Source organism: Carlito syrichta, unplaced genomic scaffold (genome assembly GCF_000164805.1).
Source record: "Carlito syrichta isolate Samal-C Ts95f unplaced genomic scaffold, Tarsius_syrichta-2.0.1 Scaffold303008, whole genome shotgun sequence".
Lineage (NCBI taxonomy): Eukaryota > Metazoa > Chordata > Mammalia > Primates > Tarsiidae > Carlito > Carlito syrichta.
This window is the reverse complement of record NW_007247104.1, coordinates 423,008-439,920: the sequence shown is the minus strand read 5'-3', so window position 1 is coordinate 439,920 and position 16,913 is coordinate 423,008. Positions and strand designations below refer to the sequence as shown.

Genomic DNA, 16,913 nt, shown 5'->3' with positions numbered 1-16,913 from the left:
ATGGAAACATAAACAACCATGAATAGTCAAAACAATCTTCAGCAAAAGAAACAAAGTGGGAGGTATCATACTCTCAGACTTTAAGCTTTATTATAAAGTTACAATAACCAAAATAGCCTGGTATTGGTACAAGAACAGTCATATAGACCAAATGGAACAGGATAGAGATTCTGGAAGCAAAACCTCAACTTCTCAACCAACTCCTCTTCGACAAAGCCTCCACCAACAACCACTGGAGAGAGGAGAACCTAGTCAATAAATGGTGCTGGGAAAACCGGCTGACCACATGCAGAAGATTAAAACAAGACCCCTACCTATCACCATACACAAAAATCAACTCTAATGGATCAAACAGCCAAACTTAAAACCTCAAACTATAAGGACATTAGAAAATGCAGGAGATACCCTGATAGAAATTGGAACTGGCAACCAATTTCTGATCTAAACCCCAAGTGCTTATGCCATAAGAGATAAGATAGATAAGAGGCACTTCATCAAACTAAAAAGCTTCTGCAAAGCAAAAGAAACCATCAAGAGAGCGGGGAGACAGCCCACAAATGGGAAAACATATTTGCCAAATGTATATATGACAAAGGCCTATTGTTTAGAATCTATAAGGTACTCAAATGTGCAAAAAGAAATAAAACAAACTACTATTAAAAAGTGGGCAAAAGATATGAATAGACACTTCTCAAAAGAAGACATACGAGCAGCCAACAGATACATGAAAAAATGCTCAGCCTCACTAATCATTAAAGAAATGCAAATTAAAACCACACTGAGATACCACCTAACTCCAATCAGTATGACCATTATTAATAACTCAAAAAACAACAGATGCTAGAGAGCATACAGGGGAAAAGGAACACTTCTACACTGTTGATGTAAGTGTAAACTGTGGAAAACAGTGTGGCGATTCCTAAAAGATCTAAAAATTAACCTTCCATATAACCCAGTAATCCCCCTTCTGGGAATATACCCAAAGGAATTCAAATCATTCTACAAAAAAGATACCTGTGCAGGCATGTTTACTGCAGCACTGTTCAAAAACATGGAACCACCTGTGCTGCCCATCGAAACTGGACTGGATTTTAAAAGTGTGGTACATACACACAATGGAATATTGCACAGCCATAAAGAAGAACAAAATTATGGACTTGGCAGAAACTTGGATGGATCTGAAGTCTATCATACTCAATGATCCATCACACAAACAAAGAACTGAATACCACATGTTCTCACTCATAAGTGGACCCTGAATATTTATCATAATGCTATAAGAAAGGGATTGGCAGTAGTGAGACACTGCCAGGGGAAGCGGCAGGGAACACATAACATCAATAAGGGTACCTGATCCCAAACCAGACAAAGCAGGTACCAAAGGGAGGCCCACACTTCGCCTGTACGATGACCACTTATATATCTAATTCTGAATTGTACCCCACATCTTTAAAATTAAAAAAAATAAATTTTAAAAAGATTGTTCAGTGGGTTCAGATGTTGTCAGCCTAATCCATCCTTTATGAAGTTCTCATTAACCTTATTAATTACCTACAATTCTACTACCTAGATCCATTATTTCATGGGGTATAGAAAATTGCTATTTTTTCATTCTATAATTCCTTCAGTATTTGTTAGCTAAGATTCTTCTAAGACTGTTACCTAACCAAGTATTTGGTTATCTAGTCTGTGTAAGAAAGGCAGCAAAGATACACAATTCCTTCCCTTTTTCAGTGTTCAGAGTGATTACCCAAGCAAACTCCAAAAATGACCAATGAGTTGTTGTTGTTGTTGTTGTTGTTGTTGTTATATAAGTATCATTAAGAGCTTGTGGAAATTTATGTTTTTTAATGTACTTATTATTACTATCATTCTCAAATGGCACCATCTTTGACCAGTAGGAGTCCCCTCAAGTAGGCTCCTGTGTCATTTTGACATGACTTCTGTCATCTCTAATAGCTTCCTTGCTTTCATAAACAAAATGTCCATGTTCAGCTTTCACATTACCTGTTAAATGAGTATCTAAAGACCAAAATCTGGGAGGTAGGAGTGCTACTTGTTACTTGTCATTACTTCTTCAGCGAGCAGAGCTGTAAAATATGTATTTTTATAAAGAGAAACTTAAATCTTGAGTTCATATTGACATTTCCAATTAAATAGTATTCACTCATTTGTATCTTCTCTCACCCTGAAAACCTTGCTTGCTAATTACATTAACAAATTACTTGTTTTATTCTACTATATGTAATTTCAAAATAATACCACCATCAAGACTGTTACTAACAATATTGAATAAAGTCTAAGATTTATTGTGGCTTTTTTCTGTTCTTAGGACATCTGTCAATAGAGATACACAATCAAATACTGTGTTTCAAAGTTACTTGAAATAATTCTTCTTGTAGCTAGATCACCATTCTAACATTTTTAAATTCTTGTGTTTCAACTCAGGAATTTTCTTCTCCATTTAATGTCGGGAGTTTTTTCCATTATATATAACACACATGGCAATAAGATAAAAACTACAGAACAAGGTATATGCAAAGAGGTACAAGGTATATTTCTGTCTGTCCCCAACCCCTATAATTTTAGAGTATCTTTCTATCAATCAATTCGTTTTAACAATTTAACAAAGCTACATACACACACACTCCTATTTTCCTTCTTTTCTGACATAAAAGATAGTACACTATGATTGTCTACTGCACCTTCTTTTCTCATTTAATATACCATGAAGACTACTCCTTAGCAGTATATCTTTCCCATTCTTTCTGATAAATGCACAATGTTCCATTATATGGAAGTAATACAGATTATTAAAGAAAATGTGAATGTTTCCAGGATTGTGTTATTATGCATAATGTCCTTCTTTCATAGTGTTCCATATATCGCAGTATTCCCACACAGCATCCTGCAACAAGGAGGTCACTAGTGACGTTGATAAAAGCAATCTTGGTGAAGTGGCAGGGGGAAACACCTACGTGGAATATATTCAAGAGAAAAAGAGAGGAGTATCATTAGAGACAACAAATTCAACTTATGAGTTTTGCACTAAGGGGAAGGAAAGAAATAGGACAACAGCTAGAAGGAAGTAGGATCAAGTTTGTTTGGTTGTATGCGGGGTTCTGTTTGTGTGTTTTTGATTCATGGTCTTACTCTGTTGCCCAGGCTGGAGTACAGTGGCATGATCACGGCACATCACAGCCTCAACCTCCTAGGCTCTGGTGATCCTTCCACTTCAACCTCCTGAGAAGGTGGGACTATGGGAACACACCACCACCACGCCCAGTTAATTTTTTATAGAAATGAAGTCTCACTATGTTGCCTAGGCTGGTCTCCAACTTCTGGGTTCAAGTAATCCTCCTGCCTCGGCCTCCCACAGTGCCCAGTTGTTTTTTTAAGAGAGAAATAACATGTTTGTATGCCAATACGAATAACCCAGTAGGAAAAACAAAAAACAAAAAACCCTGACGATGCAGGAGAGAAAAACAGAGAAATGTCAAGAGCAATGTCCTTCAGTAGCTAATAAGGGGTGGGATTTTGTGTGGAAAAGTTGAACTTACAGAAGAATATGATAGATATAGACAAAGAGATGTTAAGAAACTTATACAAGATCACTACCACCTCTGTGTACCTGCTTTCTCATTTGCAAAATGAGGGCAATGATAGCATCTATCTCAGAGGGTTGAATTTTTATAATAATGGAAATGCACATAAACCTCTTAGAATAGAGCACAACACCTGGTGAGCATTCATTGGACACTGGGTGCTTATTTCTCGTGACTGCTTCTCCTATATCATGCAGTTTCATACGGATCTAAGGAGATTGTGTAAAAGTATAGAAAAGTTGAATGACTAACAGCAGACTGTACATTTACTTATAATGCATGAGAACATGATTAGGATACTGCTAAAATAGGTTTGATTAAAGATGCAATGGCTATCACTTTTTTAATGATTAAAAAATAAAGCTCCAATCTACATTAGAACAACTTTCAAGTCTCAGTTTAAAATGATATTTTTAAATGATATTTATAAGTCTTTTACATAATTTTACCTTCTCTGCCAAGAAAAAAATATTTTAATGTTAGTAAAAAGGAGTCCATGTCTAAAACCTAAGTTCTCCACTTATATTTTTAGGTATTTAGTGAAGGATACAGAGCTGACCAACTACTACCACCTTCATTTTCCTACTAAGCTGTAATGGAATTAATCATATATTTTATCACAATATCACTTCTAAACAAGATAAGAAAAAAATATGCTAGAAAGTTCAGTACTGGGGACTACTGATAAAAATATACATAAACTAAGTACACTGGCAATCCAACTTAAAATTATGGGAGTATATTCCCATAATTCATTAATAGGCAGGTTTAAAACAAATTTTTCATAGAAATAGATTATTTTCAGACAATTTGAAACTCCACAGACTCCAAAAGTCCAAGCTTTGCAATACAAGTTAAACATATTCAGGAAGATCATTTAGCTGAAAACATGGGTACTGAAACCTCATGATAACTATAAAGTGATCGATCATGCAGATTATTAACAATAATTTTTATATTAAGATTAAAAATTCAATTTAAGTTTTTGATAACTTTTAGTCCCAGAACTATGGACACCTGTTTGAGAAACACATACAAATAATATTAAATTTAAAAGCTAGCACATTTTGTATTTAACCGAAAATACAGCTAATTAGTAGCATTACTAGTAGCCCAGAAAGAGACTAGTAATCCCTTGTCCCCAAGCCTTTCTGTTTTAAATGAGCAGAAGTTGGGCAACAGCTAAGCAAGTTCCTTAGCAGAATGTGGAAAAGATCCAACAGCACCAAGCAAAAAGTGCTGATGTTTGCAAAAAGAAGGAAAGACACCTAGCTTCTGTGTACATTTCATTCATATCACTGGTCTTTGCCCCTTCAAGGTCTTTGCTAAATTCTCCATCAAATTCTACAAGCTAGAATTCTTCAGATCTCTCTCTTTCTCTCAGATCCAGCTCCATACATAAAACTGCTGTATTTAACACCTTTAGATGTTTATAATAGGCAACTCAAGTCAAAACATCTACAATGAATCTCAATTCCCAATTCTCCAAATCTTTCCTCTTCTTCCCTATGCCTATAAAAACCTGTCACCAGTTGTTAAACCAAAAATCTAGGCATTATCCTCAATTTTTCTCTCACCTTGCCTCCCATTTCTAACCACCAGCAAATCCTACAGATTCTAGTGCCTCTCAGATCAATCTTCTTTCCATCTACACTGCTATTACCCTAATCTAAACTATAATCTCTTGAATGGCCTTCTGCAACAGCCTCTTAACCAGTTTTCTTGCTTCCATTATACAGTCAGCAGTTAGAGTGAACTTTTAGAAACTTAAATCAATCCTGTCACTCTCTGATGGATTCCCACTACACTGGATTTAATTTTAATTCCTTACCATGGCCAGACTTGGCTTCTGTTTCTCTCCAACCTCCTCTGATAGTCTTCTTTCCTCCTCACTAGCCAAACCGGCATTCACTTAGATACCCAAGTTCTTTCCCAACTCAGACACCCCCTTCTGTAGTATTTACTCCCAGGTCGTGCATAACTTGCTCTTGATCATTTTTTAGACCTTAACTTTAACATGACTTCCTCAGTCAGGTCTTCCCTGACTTATAAACTTATATTTCTCTCTCACACATCCTGTTTATTTCCTTCATAACATAAACCACAATCTATAATTATGTTCACATTTTTCCCTAAGTAGAATATAAATGCCAAGAACAAAGGGTCTATGTCCATCATTTGCATCACTGTGTTCCAAAAGCCAGCACTGTACCTAACAGTTGTTGAATAAAGTATCATGAGTCCAAAACTGTTTACAAATATTTGGAAGAGTCAATTAATTTGAGGCTTGTTTTCAGTTATTTTATGTGTAATCATTAAGAACTGAAATGAAAAATTTAGTATATGAATCACAACACTTTTAAAACACTTGCTGGTGCCAAATTTATCTGATTCTTTTCTACAAACAGTACTGTTTTAGATTATGAAGAAGAAAAAATCATGTGTTCATACTTTCGTATTTTTTTCTCTAAATTTGTGGTCAAATAAGCTATTTTTTTTTTTTTTTTTTTAGAGACGAGGTCTCGCTATGTTGCCCAGGATGGGCTTGAACTCCTAGGCTCAAGCAGTCTGCCCACCTAAGCCTCCCAAAGTGCTGGGATTACATGCATGGGCTACCACACCTGGACCAAATAAACTATTTTATATTTTCATAGCAAGGAAACATCAAGAGAATTTTTTTTCAGAAAAGCAACATAAAAATATAATAAATCTACATGGTACCTCTTCCAGAACACATAAAGCAAAAATAAGCATGGACAAGGATGCAGAGAAACTGAAACCCTCTCACACTGCTGGTAGGAATGTAAAAGATGGCAACCACTACAGAAAAGTTTGGCAGTTCCTCAGAAAGTTAGACACAGGGTTAGTTCACAGAGCTACCCCAGATACAATATATACTCAATTCCATGCCTAGGTACATACCAAAGATAATAGAAAATATAAAAACTTGTACAACGTTTACAGCAGCATTATTCATAATAATAGTCAAAAAAGTGGAAGCAACCCAAATGTCTATCAACTGATGAACAGACAAACAAAATTATGATAGGATATGATTCAGCCACTAAAAAAAAACAAAAAGTACTTATACATGCTGTAACACAGATGAAGCTTATATACATTATGGTAAGTGAAAGACACCAGACACGAAAAGACATATAACTAAGATTCTATTTCTATGAAATCTGCAGAATAGCAAACCTAAAGATCCGTAAAATAGATTAGCGATTACCAAGGGCTAGAAGAACAAAGAATGGGGAGTATGGTAGGTATAGAATTGCTTTGGGGGGTGATGAAAATGATAAATTAGACAATGATAATGTCTGCACAACTCTCTGAAATACTAAAAACCACTGAGCTGTACACTTTAAAAGGACGAATCTTATGGTATGTGAATTTATCTCCAAAAGAAAAATTATAACTTTCCATTGAATATTCAAATGGCTTCAGATAATTTGAAGTTTTAAAAGGAAATGAATTATTTAATTTTACTGTGATTGAAAACAGGGAAAAGTAAATTTCTTATGTGCCTAAATTAGGTAAAATATGAGACTTGGGAAAGTTTTTATGTCACTAAAAAAAAATGCCCCTTCAGTTTAAATATGAATTTAATTTAAATACTAGGCAAACTATGTGTTAGATATGATTTTTTAAATGACAATAAGCAACTCAATTTTCAACTAGTTATTTTGGTATTGTAAGCTACAGCATTAGGAAAAATACAGATGAGATTTCAATTCAAATTCAATTTTACTTTTAAAAGTGATGTAATTTTATTTATCCAGACCTGCTAATAACACTATCTTTAATATTGATTGAAAGTCCATTTCTTTATTAGTCAGAGTAAGTAGCGATAGCTGCTAAAACAAATCCCAAGATCTCAATACCTTAACACAATAAGACAATCATTTGTCTTTCAATAAAGAAAATTTATGTGCTACCTTTAAATATAAGAATTCAGAAGACTTCAGGATTGGCAAATCTAGTATTACTAATTAAAATGCTAATTAAAAGATTCTACTGAAAAGATAATGGCTCCACAAAGTAAAATATACATGTAATTGACCATCTGTTAACACCACCACCATTCTTCCTGGTGTTCATCCCTTTTCCCAATAATCAGAAGTTGTATCAGGTACACTCCTTTCACTACCTCCACTGCTCCACCCCAGATAAAGCCTGGTTCTACATATAGTAGAACACAGTCAGCTAAATAATAAGATGAAGAACAAGTTGGAAATATCCTGAAGGCACTCTAAGTAGCCCAGAGACAGAATTATTCCACTCCAAATAAACAGCTGTTTAACCAGTTGACCAAAAAAGTTATGTTAACCACTTAACAGACATTGCTAAAATCTAAGGTGAAGAAAGCTCACCTGCTGGTATAATATGTAAAAATAAACCCTAATCTGGAGAAAGATTTTTTTCTTTCTAAAAGGTTTACATATATTCCATTATCTAAAGTATCTGATCCTTTAACATTTAACCAGACACTAAAAACAGACAAAATACTACGCATCCCTAATACATTTAAAATATTCACAAGAGTCTGATCAATGATTTTACAAAACCAACAAAACTTTTATATTTTAAGAAAGTCAGTCGGGCTCAGTGCCTCAGCCTGTAATCCCAGCACTTTGGGAGGCCAAGGCGAGTGGACTGCCTTAGCCCAGAGGTTTGAGACTAGCCTGGGCAACTTGGTGGGCCCTCGTCTCTACAATAAATCAAAAAATTAGCCAGGCATGGTAGCAGGCAACTGTAGTTCCAGCTACTTGGAAGGCTGGGCAGACAGACTGCTGGAGCCCAGCAGGTCAACACTGGGGTGGCCATGAGCATGCCACTTCACTCCAGCCTGGTTGACAGAGTGAGGCTCTAATTCAAAAAAGAAAGAAAGAAAGTCACCTAGTTAGTATCAAGAGATTAAATTTTTTATGTCAAAAACTAAAAAATAATTATGTATGATTTTTTTAAAAATCATGTTCCCAGTTGGGTAATACAGTGAGACCCCATCTCTATAAAAAATGTTTAAAAATTATCTGGGCATGGTGGCAAACACCTGTAGTCCTAGCTAACAGGAAGTTGAGGCAGAAGAATTGTTTGTGCCCAAGAGGCTAAGACTCAGTGCATTATGATCACATCACTGCACTCCAGTCTGGGCAACAGGGTGCGACACTGGTTTCCTTAAAAATAAAAAAGTCCTAGTATATTCAACTTCAGCCTAATAAAATTTCACATGCTAATTTTAAAATATTAATTTTTACATTTTAAAATATCTAGCATGTTAATAGCTCAGTAAAAGCAATCTTCTACTTATAGGTTTCTTCAAAGAATTACAAACCCAGTCCTTTGAAAGCCATAACTATTAACATTTCAGAACTTATATATAGTTCAGTTGTGAGCATTAAACTTCTTGAAAGAGTTGGGTCCTAGGAGGTACACAAAATATCATTTCTGTGGCAAACGAACTCTGTAAATTTGTATTGGAATACATCTCCCTTCCATTTTTCACTAAAATCACCCATAAAGCCCCAGGAAATTAAAAAACATAAATGGTTAACCAAACTGCCTCTACTCCTTATCTCCTTGCAGTAACAGTAAACAAAACAGGTATACAGAAGCTTAAAGAGTAAAATTCTATGGAACCCAAAGGGATATTCTCTGTCTAGCTGATTCCATCCCGGGCCATTCACCTATCAGATATACACCCTATGTACAATAGAGAATGTCAAAGTATTTGACTGATGACCAGGCACGGTGGCTCACACCTATAATCCCAGTGCTTTGGGAGGCTGAGGCAGGAGGATCACTTGAGGCCAAGAGATCTAGACCAGCCTGGGCAAAATAGAAAGATCCTATCTCCATAAAAAATAAAAATAGTCAAACATGGTGGCTCAGCCCTATAATCCCAGCACTTTGGGAGGCTGAGATGAGAGGATTGCATGAACCCACAGGTTCAAGATAAGCCTGGCAACTTGGCGAGACCTAATCTCTACAGTAAATCAAAAAAATTAGCTGGACATGGTGGCACATGCCTATAGTTCCAGTTACTTGGAAGGCTGAGGTGGAAGGATCACCTGAGACCAGCAGGTCAAGCTGCGGTGGCCATGAATGTACCACAGCACTCCAGCCTGGGCAACAGAATGATAGACTCCAACTCAAAAATTAAAAAATAAAAATTAATTAATTAACTGGGCAGTGTGGCGCACACCTGTAGTTCTAGCTACTGGGAGACTGAGGAAGGACGATTACTTGAGCAGGAGTCCGAGACTGCACTGATCTATGATCAAGCTACTCTAGCCTAGGCAACAAAGGAAGACTCAGTCTCAAAAAAAAAAATGCATGCAACTGCTAGGGTTCATACAAACTAGTAGGTTGTAACAAGACAAAGCAATGTGCACTGAGGTCTTAGGATATTATGTTCCCATATCCTCTTATAATTTAACAAATTATTTTTTAAAAAGAATAAACAGAAATAACCACACACTAAGCTGGTAAATGCTAACACAGTAGTAAGGCTATGTTATTCATTTATCTGCAGCCTTCAGATGACAAACCAGCTAACCATATACACCTCTTTTTATAGTTCAATTTGGTTCTTTTTAGTTTACAAGTATATAACTGAGACAGCCAAGCCCCTAAATGCCTTTCTTCAACTTATTATATACAGCCATTATATACAATGTGCCTACAAAGATACATCTGGGTCCAAAGGCAGACCAACCTGGGTTCAAATTCTAATTCTGTTACTTAGAGTTCTATAACCTTGGGGGGAAAATCACCAAGCCTCAGTTTCCTCATCTATAGCACTAACAATAAACTTTACATCATAAGGTGTCATAAGGAATAAATGTGATTAAGCACACAAGTGTTTAGTAGACTGCCTGGTCCACATGGTAATCACTTAGTAAACGGTGTTTAAAATCAGAGCAGTTAAATAAAAGCATTTTAGACAATCAAAGCAGTATTTATTATGTCAAGAGAGATCTAGATAAAAAGTTCTAGAAAAATCCTATTTTAAAAAGCATTAATGCATTGTTAAACAAAAAATTACCTTTTACCATACGGTTATTTCCCAAAAAGATATTAGAAGAAGGCTACAAAGAACATTAATAAAACAAATCTTCTTTGGCAGTCATTCAAAACTTTTAACTTAGCCTTTTTCACCAAACTTCACATTCAATTTCATAGTAAGCTTTGCTCAAAGAGTTTTAAAAATTTGAACTACACTGACAGGTGACATGAAACCCTCTTAAATTTATTAAAATTTTGTAAGACAACAGTCTTATGAAACAATAATTATTATGTGTATGGATTATAGCCTCTGTAAATCAACAGTTCCAAGGTAGTTAAACCAGCAGATTTTAAAGATGAACTGCCTAAGTAAAGTAATAGGCAACTACAAAACCAAAATATAAATTTCAAATTATATATTACAAGCTATATTCACTGAAAATGAAAGTAAGACTTCCTTCTGGACTGTAGGCAATTTTGTTAGAAATGTTATATTCTCAGAATAGAACCTATACATACAACTGGTTCTATTCTTGTTTCTTTAATTCTAATAGAATCTCAGAGTAAAAGAACAATGTGAAAAGGCAGCACAAACCTGCCCAGCTGATCAGGAGATGTAGAAGATCTAAGTAATGAAAGAGACTACTTTAGTTTGATAATATAAACAGCAAAGACATAAGAAACCTTCCCAGAAGCGAGGGACATAATCAAGAGGCATTTTGACTCCAAGACTGAAAAATGGGAGCCAAGGCATACAAGCCCCAGAAAGTTTGTATTCAAAACTGAATTTAGGGTGAGTCGGGTCTATATCTTAGCTACTGTTTATGTATAAGAACAGGTATTAAGAAGAGATGAGAAAGGTGCCTAACTGGACTTAGAGATTCATATTTTTTTAAGTTTTTTCTAGGATAATCCATTTCTACTAGTATAAAGTTCAACTATTTTGATATTTACATCTCTAATAAATAGTTAAGTCTAAACTCATCCCAAAGTCTGAAACCAAAGTAAAAGTGGCCTTCTTGTAAGGTATCTTCACCACCTAATAGCAATTACCTAAATTTCAGAATTATTTTACACTACAGGCCAATTTCGGGTTATAAAAAAATAAAGTCATGAAGTGATAACAAATGTCACATTAGAATATGATTCACAATTATCTATATACACTATCAATATGAACTGGTGTGCTTCCTAGTTCCTAAACCAAGTCCTAAACCAATTATCAATAACATTCAAAGATACAGAACTAAACTCCAAAAGAGCTCAACTCCACATCTGAGGGGTTTTTTGTGTTTTTTTGTTTGTTTTTGTTTTTTGTAGAGAAAAGGTCTTACTATGTTGTCTAGGCTGGTCTCAACCTCCTGGGCTCAGCAATCCTCTCTCCTCAGCCTCCTAAAGTGCTAAGATTACAGGTGTGAGCCACCACTACATCTGAGGTTTTTAATATTAACTTTCTGAATATTTTCAAAAATATGGCAACTGCCTAAATTCCTAATTGGAAAATTCCCTTCCCCTTCACCTCTTAATGATCTATAATCTTTTTACTTAATACTGTAGTAGTAAGTAAAACAGCAGTATAAAGCATCCAGAGTCAATTCAGACATCAATTCTGAAAGAACAGTTTTTTAAAAAAGGAAGACATAAGATTCTGACTCATCTTGTCTACTTAAAATTGTCTGTTATCAATGCTTTAAGAAAACATAAATGTCCCCGTGAACCTTTTCTTGAAACAGCTACATATTTCCCTAACTCCCACACCACTCCTTCCCTGTGCTCCTCCTACACAGCACACAGTAGTAACACTAGTCATATATATAATATTGCAGTTATTTACTTACATATCTATATCCCTCATTAGACCTGAGCATCATAAGAGCAAAGAACTCTTATCATCATCTTCACACTTAGCATAGAATTAAAATTCTAGTTAAATAAATAAATGAAGCCCAAGAAAAGGTGCTTTGTGAGGGAGGAGTGTATTTGTTATGGGTTTACTGGGGAAAGAATTTAAAATATCCATGTGGAGACTGTCTGTGGTTAAGTCAAATCAGTATCTGCGTACAAAGCTGGGATCCTTAAGGTTTTAAGACATTGAAGAGTTCAGCCAAAATTCCATTAACAGCGGGTAGACATATGACCTGTCCTTGTAGGATCCTAAAAGGACTGCCTCAGACTTCCAGTCTTCTACCTTCAGCAGCTCCCATTTATTTTACTAGAACCAAAAGACTCTCCACCTATCCCTAATATATCAGATCAAATCAGAGCAATGTTAACCAGAGCCATCAACTTTTTGTCTCACTGGGAAGACTCCTGCTCCTACAAGGCACTGAAACCCTAATTTGCTTCTAGGTCTACCCAGTGATAAATGAAAGCAGGCAGATGTGCAAGGAAGAGGCAAAAGAAATGATTTCTATTAAACACCAAACAGCACTTGAAACACAGAAACAATGTTTAGTCATTGTGGGTGGCATAAGGACCTAAACTTCCTTTATAATACTGCTTAATAGCAAACTGTTCTGAATTCCAAATAACAACCTTACAAGGTAAACTTTTAGGATTATAATTCCTATGTTGAGGGCTACCTATGCCTTTCAGATACCATTAAACATCTGTTCAACAACTGTGATGCTTCAAATCAATTTTTTCCTGGGATGTATAAGTAGAATGTAAACCTGTCAAATCTAATTAACTATACAAAGTTTTTAGTGAAATTCTGACAAAAAAAATGCATGTACCCCCACTCCCAGGCTCCACCCATTCTCATTAACCTAAACATGAACTTAAGCATTACAACTCACTTAAAGAAAACTTGCCAGAGGAGAAAAAAAGTCTGCCACAAAGTTAGGTTATTAATAAGTTGTACAATATTTGGTTTAGCCTGCAAAAGTACCTCCGGTGTGTCTAAAAGAGGCAGGCAGTCTGGGAAGGAGGAAAGAAACGTTCTGAATCTGATCTGGTCCTCAGGCAGCTAACACACAAAGACACTACATCCTCCACCTGTGATCACTACTGCACTGCACTGGCAGAACTCCTACCAAAAGCAAACTTCTCTGGGGGCAGGTAAGGCAACCTGGTTTCCCATTCCCCTCACAGATACTTTTTAAAAAAGAATTCCATGTTATTTTTACATGTTTAAACTTCAGTCATCTTCAAAGTACTCTGTTTCATGCACTACACCTATCAATATGCTTTTTCCACTGCCTAAAATGGTTTTTGAATTTGTCAATTTTGGTGCCTTTTAGTGCTCCTGCCATTTTTTGTTATTTTTACATGTTTAAACTTCAGTCATCTTCAAAGTACTCTGTTTCATGCACTACACCTATCAATATGCTTTTTCCACTGCCTAAAATGGTTTTTGAATTTGTCAATTTTGGTGCCTTTTAGTGCTCCTGCCATTTTTTGTTTCACCTCTTGCACATCAACAAAATACTTCCCTTTGAGGACTTTCTTCATTGGGAAACAAAAAAAGGTCACAATGGGTAAGACTGGGTGAATAGGGAGGGTGGAGCATGAAAGTCATGCTGTTTTGGGTCAAATATTGCTGAACACCTAGTACAGTGTGGGCAGGTTGTTCATGTAAATCACTCATTATGAAATGGGCAGATGCACTGAAAGAAGCCAAAAAAATTTCACTGGAGCTGAACACAGCCTCTCACAACAATGCTAGCTGGTACACTGACACCGAAGGGTTCCTACAACACTCACCTAGCAGGGGAAACCTGTAGTACAAGGGGCCCACTCTCCAAATGATAATTCCGGGTTTTTTGGGTCCCCCTCTTTTATATACATGCTCAAGAATGTACCCACAAATGGTATTTGGGCTATGTTATCAACAGTATTATGGAAATCTATGACTTTCAATAAAGACTACTCTAAAAAGTTATTTTTCACTTTCAAAATGTGTAAAACTAATCATATGCAACTTTTTTTTTTTTTTGAGTCAGGGTCTCACCCTGTCACACAGGTTGAAGTACAATGACATGATCACAATTCACCGCAGCCTCAACCTCCTGGGCTCAGATGATCCTTTGCCTCAGCCTCCCCAGTAGCTAGCTAGGACTATTGGTGCATGCCATAACAGACTAATTTTTTTTTACTTTTTGTAGAGAGGAGGTCTTATTGTGTTGCCTAGGCTGGTCAGGAACTCCCAAGCTCAAGCAATCCTCCTACCTAGGCCTCCCAAAGTCTGGGATTATGAGCATCAGCCACTATTCCTAGCCAACAGGAATTCTTTTGTAAATAAGAAATTCCAAACAAATTGTTACTCCCTGTGTAAATCTTAACTTTCAAACAAAAGGTTCGAATAAACAAGAGTTCCAACTAGTTTATTCCAAGTTTTTAAATACCTCAGAGTTTTTTTTCCCCTAAAAATATTTGTATCACAAAGTACTGACAGATACAGCTAATGCCAACTAAAAGTTGTCTTTTCTAAACCTCCTGTTTTTGCAATATCTGCCCCATTTCTGTGGCTACTTCAGAAATCTAAAAGCCTAACTAATCTTAATATTGCAACACTGAAACAGTTCTAAGTTGTAAATATCTTAATATAAATCAAGTGTCCTCCTTAAGTACATAAAACAAGTGTTAAGCCTAGAAAGCCTAGCTGCCTTCCAAGGGATCTAAGCTTAAGGCTGCCTGATGCCAAAAGTATTTCCTGCCCTAAAACTCAAACCTCTTCATTATTTATACAAAAGGTTTAGTAATTAAACACTACTTATTCAAGAATAAAAAATTTATGCAGTGGAGAATGTGAAAGCCTCACTTTCATAAACAGTACTCTACATGACATTACACTTCTTTTCTAAACTATTCCAAGGCTCCTTAATTACCAACTATGTCCTTTCAAATCTGATTCTGGGGACAGACGGAGCTGTACTGTCTGTATTTTATTTATTATGTTTGCAATATCCAGTATGAATCAGATTGGAAAACACTGACAAAGATTTACATATGGTCATATTAAAGGAAAAAAATGATGCACCAAATGGTGGGGGGGTGGAAGGGCTGTTCTTGAAACTAAAAATGTGAAAGAAGTGGTGGTGGAGGAAACTGAATCTAAAACTTGTAACTCTTTGCTTCTTGAAACATACATGGTGGTCCTGAAAGTGTCATTTATACAAGGGACGCATACTTATTTCCTAGAAAAAAAATTCTCTTCAATTTCTCTTCAAATTTCTGGGCAGGTGTTGAAAGTAAAATGGAATTTCTGTCTACTAAGCAATAAAGGCTCTAATATGTGTCATAGTGCTTCTTTATCTTTAAGGAAACAAAAAAGCATACCTCTGTTATTCTCATATTAAGTTGATGGTGTTAAGTCCAAGGAAAATGGTCCCTTTTCCATGCCTGTCAATTAAGTCTCTTGATACTTCTGCAAACTCTTACTAATTAAAAGAACCTCACCAGGAAGATATTAACAATGGTTCGGACACTCTGGAGACACAACCTCAGAACTCAAAATACTTCACGGTCTACCAAAGGAGACCTTTGATTCAAGAGGGAAGGAGAGGAGCAGGGAGAAGGGGGGGTACATGGCACGGAAAGCTGCTGGTCAGAGCAGTTGAGCCCAGCTTTTACACACTTACTGGTTTGCTAGGGTACACGTTAGATAGATGCGTTTTTAGTTTCCCCACGGTCCAGTTCAAGAAGCAGCTAATAGTCTGGTCACTGTATTTCTGATTCGGTGCTTTAATGATGAGGGTCACAGGAATCTCCATTCCACTTTGGTCCATGGTGCCCCCAAAGTCGGACAGAGTCCAGAAGAGCGGTGGTTATGCCCAGTTGAGCCGAGGTGGCTACCGCCCGCGCGACTGGGACCGGGACGGAAGCGAGTTCTTAGTACTCCTTGTCCACGTCAGTCACAAGTGCACTGGGCGAGACGAAGCCCATCGCCGGCCCCACGGATGGACAGACGAGCGCGGCGGTAGCGGCAGGGTCTGGGGGCCGGGCAGTGGATGCAGCTCTCCCCGCCAGCTCCAGGCTCCGTGGGACTCCGGACTGCGGAGGGAGGCGGGGGTGGGGGGGAGAGAGAAGGCGATGAGAAGGGAGGGTGAGAGGGGTTAAGGCACGAGGGCCCGGCCGGGGTCACCGCCCCGCCCCTGCCGCGACCCCCAAGCAGAAACGCAACAAGGCCTCTACGCTACGACCCCGCCAGGACTGGGCTGGACGGCTCCGGGCAGTCAGCTGGGCGCGGAGTACCTGAAAGAAGGTCTCGGGACCCGCCACCGCCACCCTCCGCGCCCAGGCAGGGCCGCCGGCCGCACCGTCCGGCCGGGCGTTCTCGACGGCAGCCGCTCCCTT

At 37.2% G+C, this 16,913-nt stretch overlaps 1 protein-coding gene across 4 annotated transcripts in view; it reads right to left on the bottom strand.

Annotated features, from left to right (window-relative positions):
- HERPUD2 (HERPUD family member 2) overlaps positions 1-16,913 on the bottom strand; it is a 93,180-nt gene that overhangs the window by 37,886 nt on the left and 38,381 nt on the right. For 2 of the 4 annotated variants that reach the window (XM_008057414.2, XM_008057415.2), the window contains exons 1-2: positions 16,812-16,913; positions 16,199-16,610 (exon numbers count right to left, since the gene is read on the bottom strand). The exons of 1 other annotated variant lie outside the window; for it this stretch is intronic. In XM_008057414.2, coding sequence (XP_008055605.1) covers positions 16,199-16,345 — 147 coding nt within the window. In that variant the 5' untranslated portion in view covers positions 16,346-16,610; positions 16,812-16,913. Of the gene's footprint in view, positions 1-16,198; positions 16,706-16,811 lie in introns of those variants that run through there. One more of the 4 variants, XM_021712003.1, reaches the window with a different exon arrangement.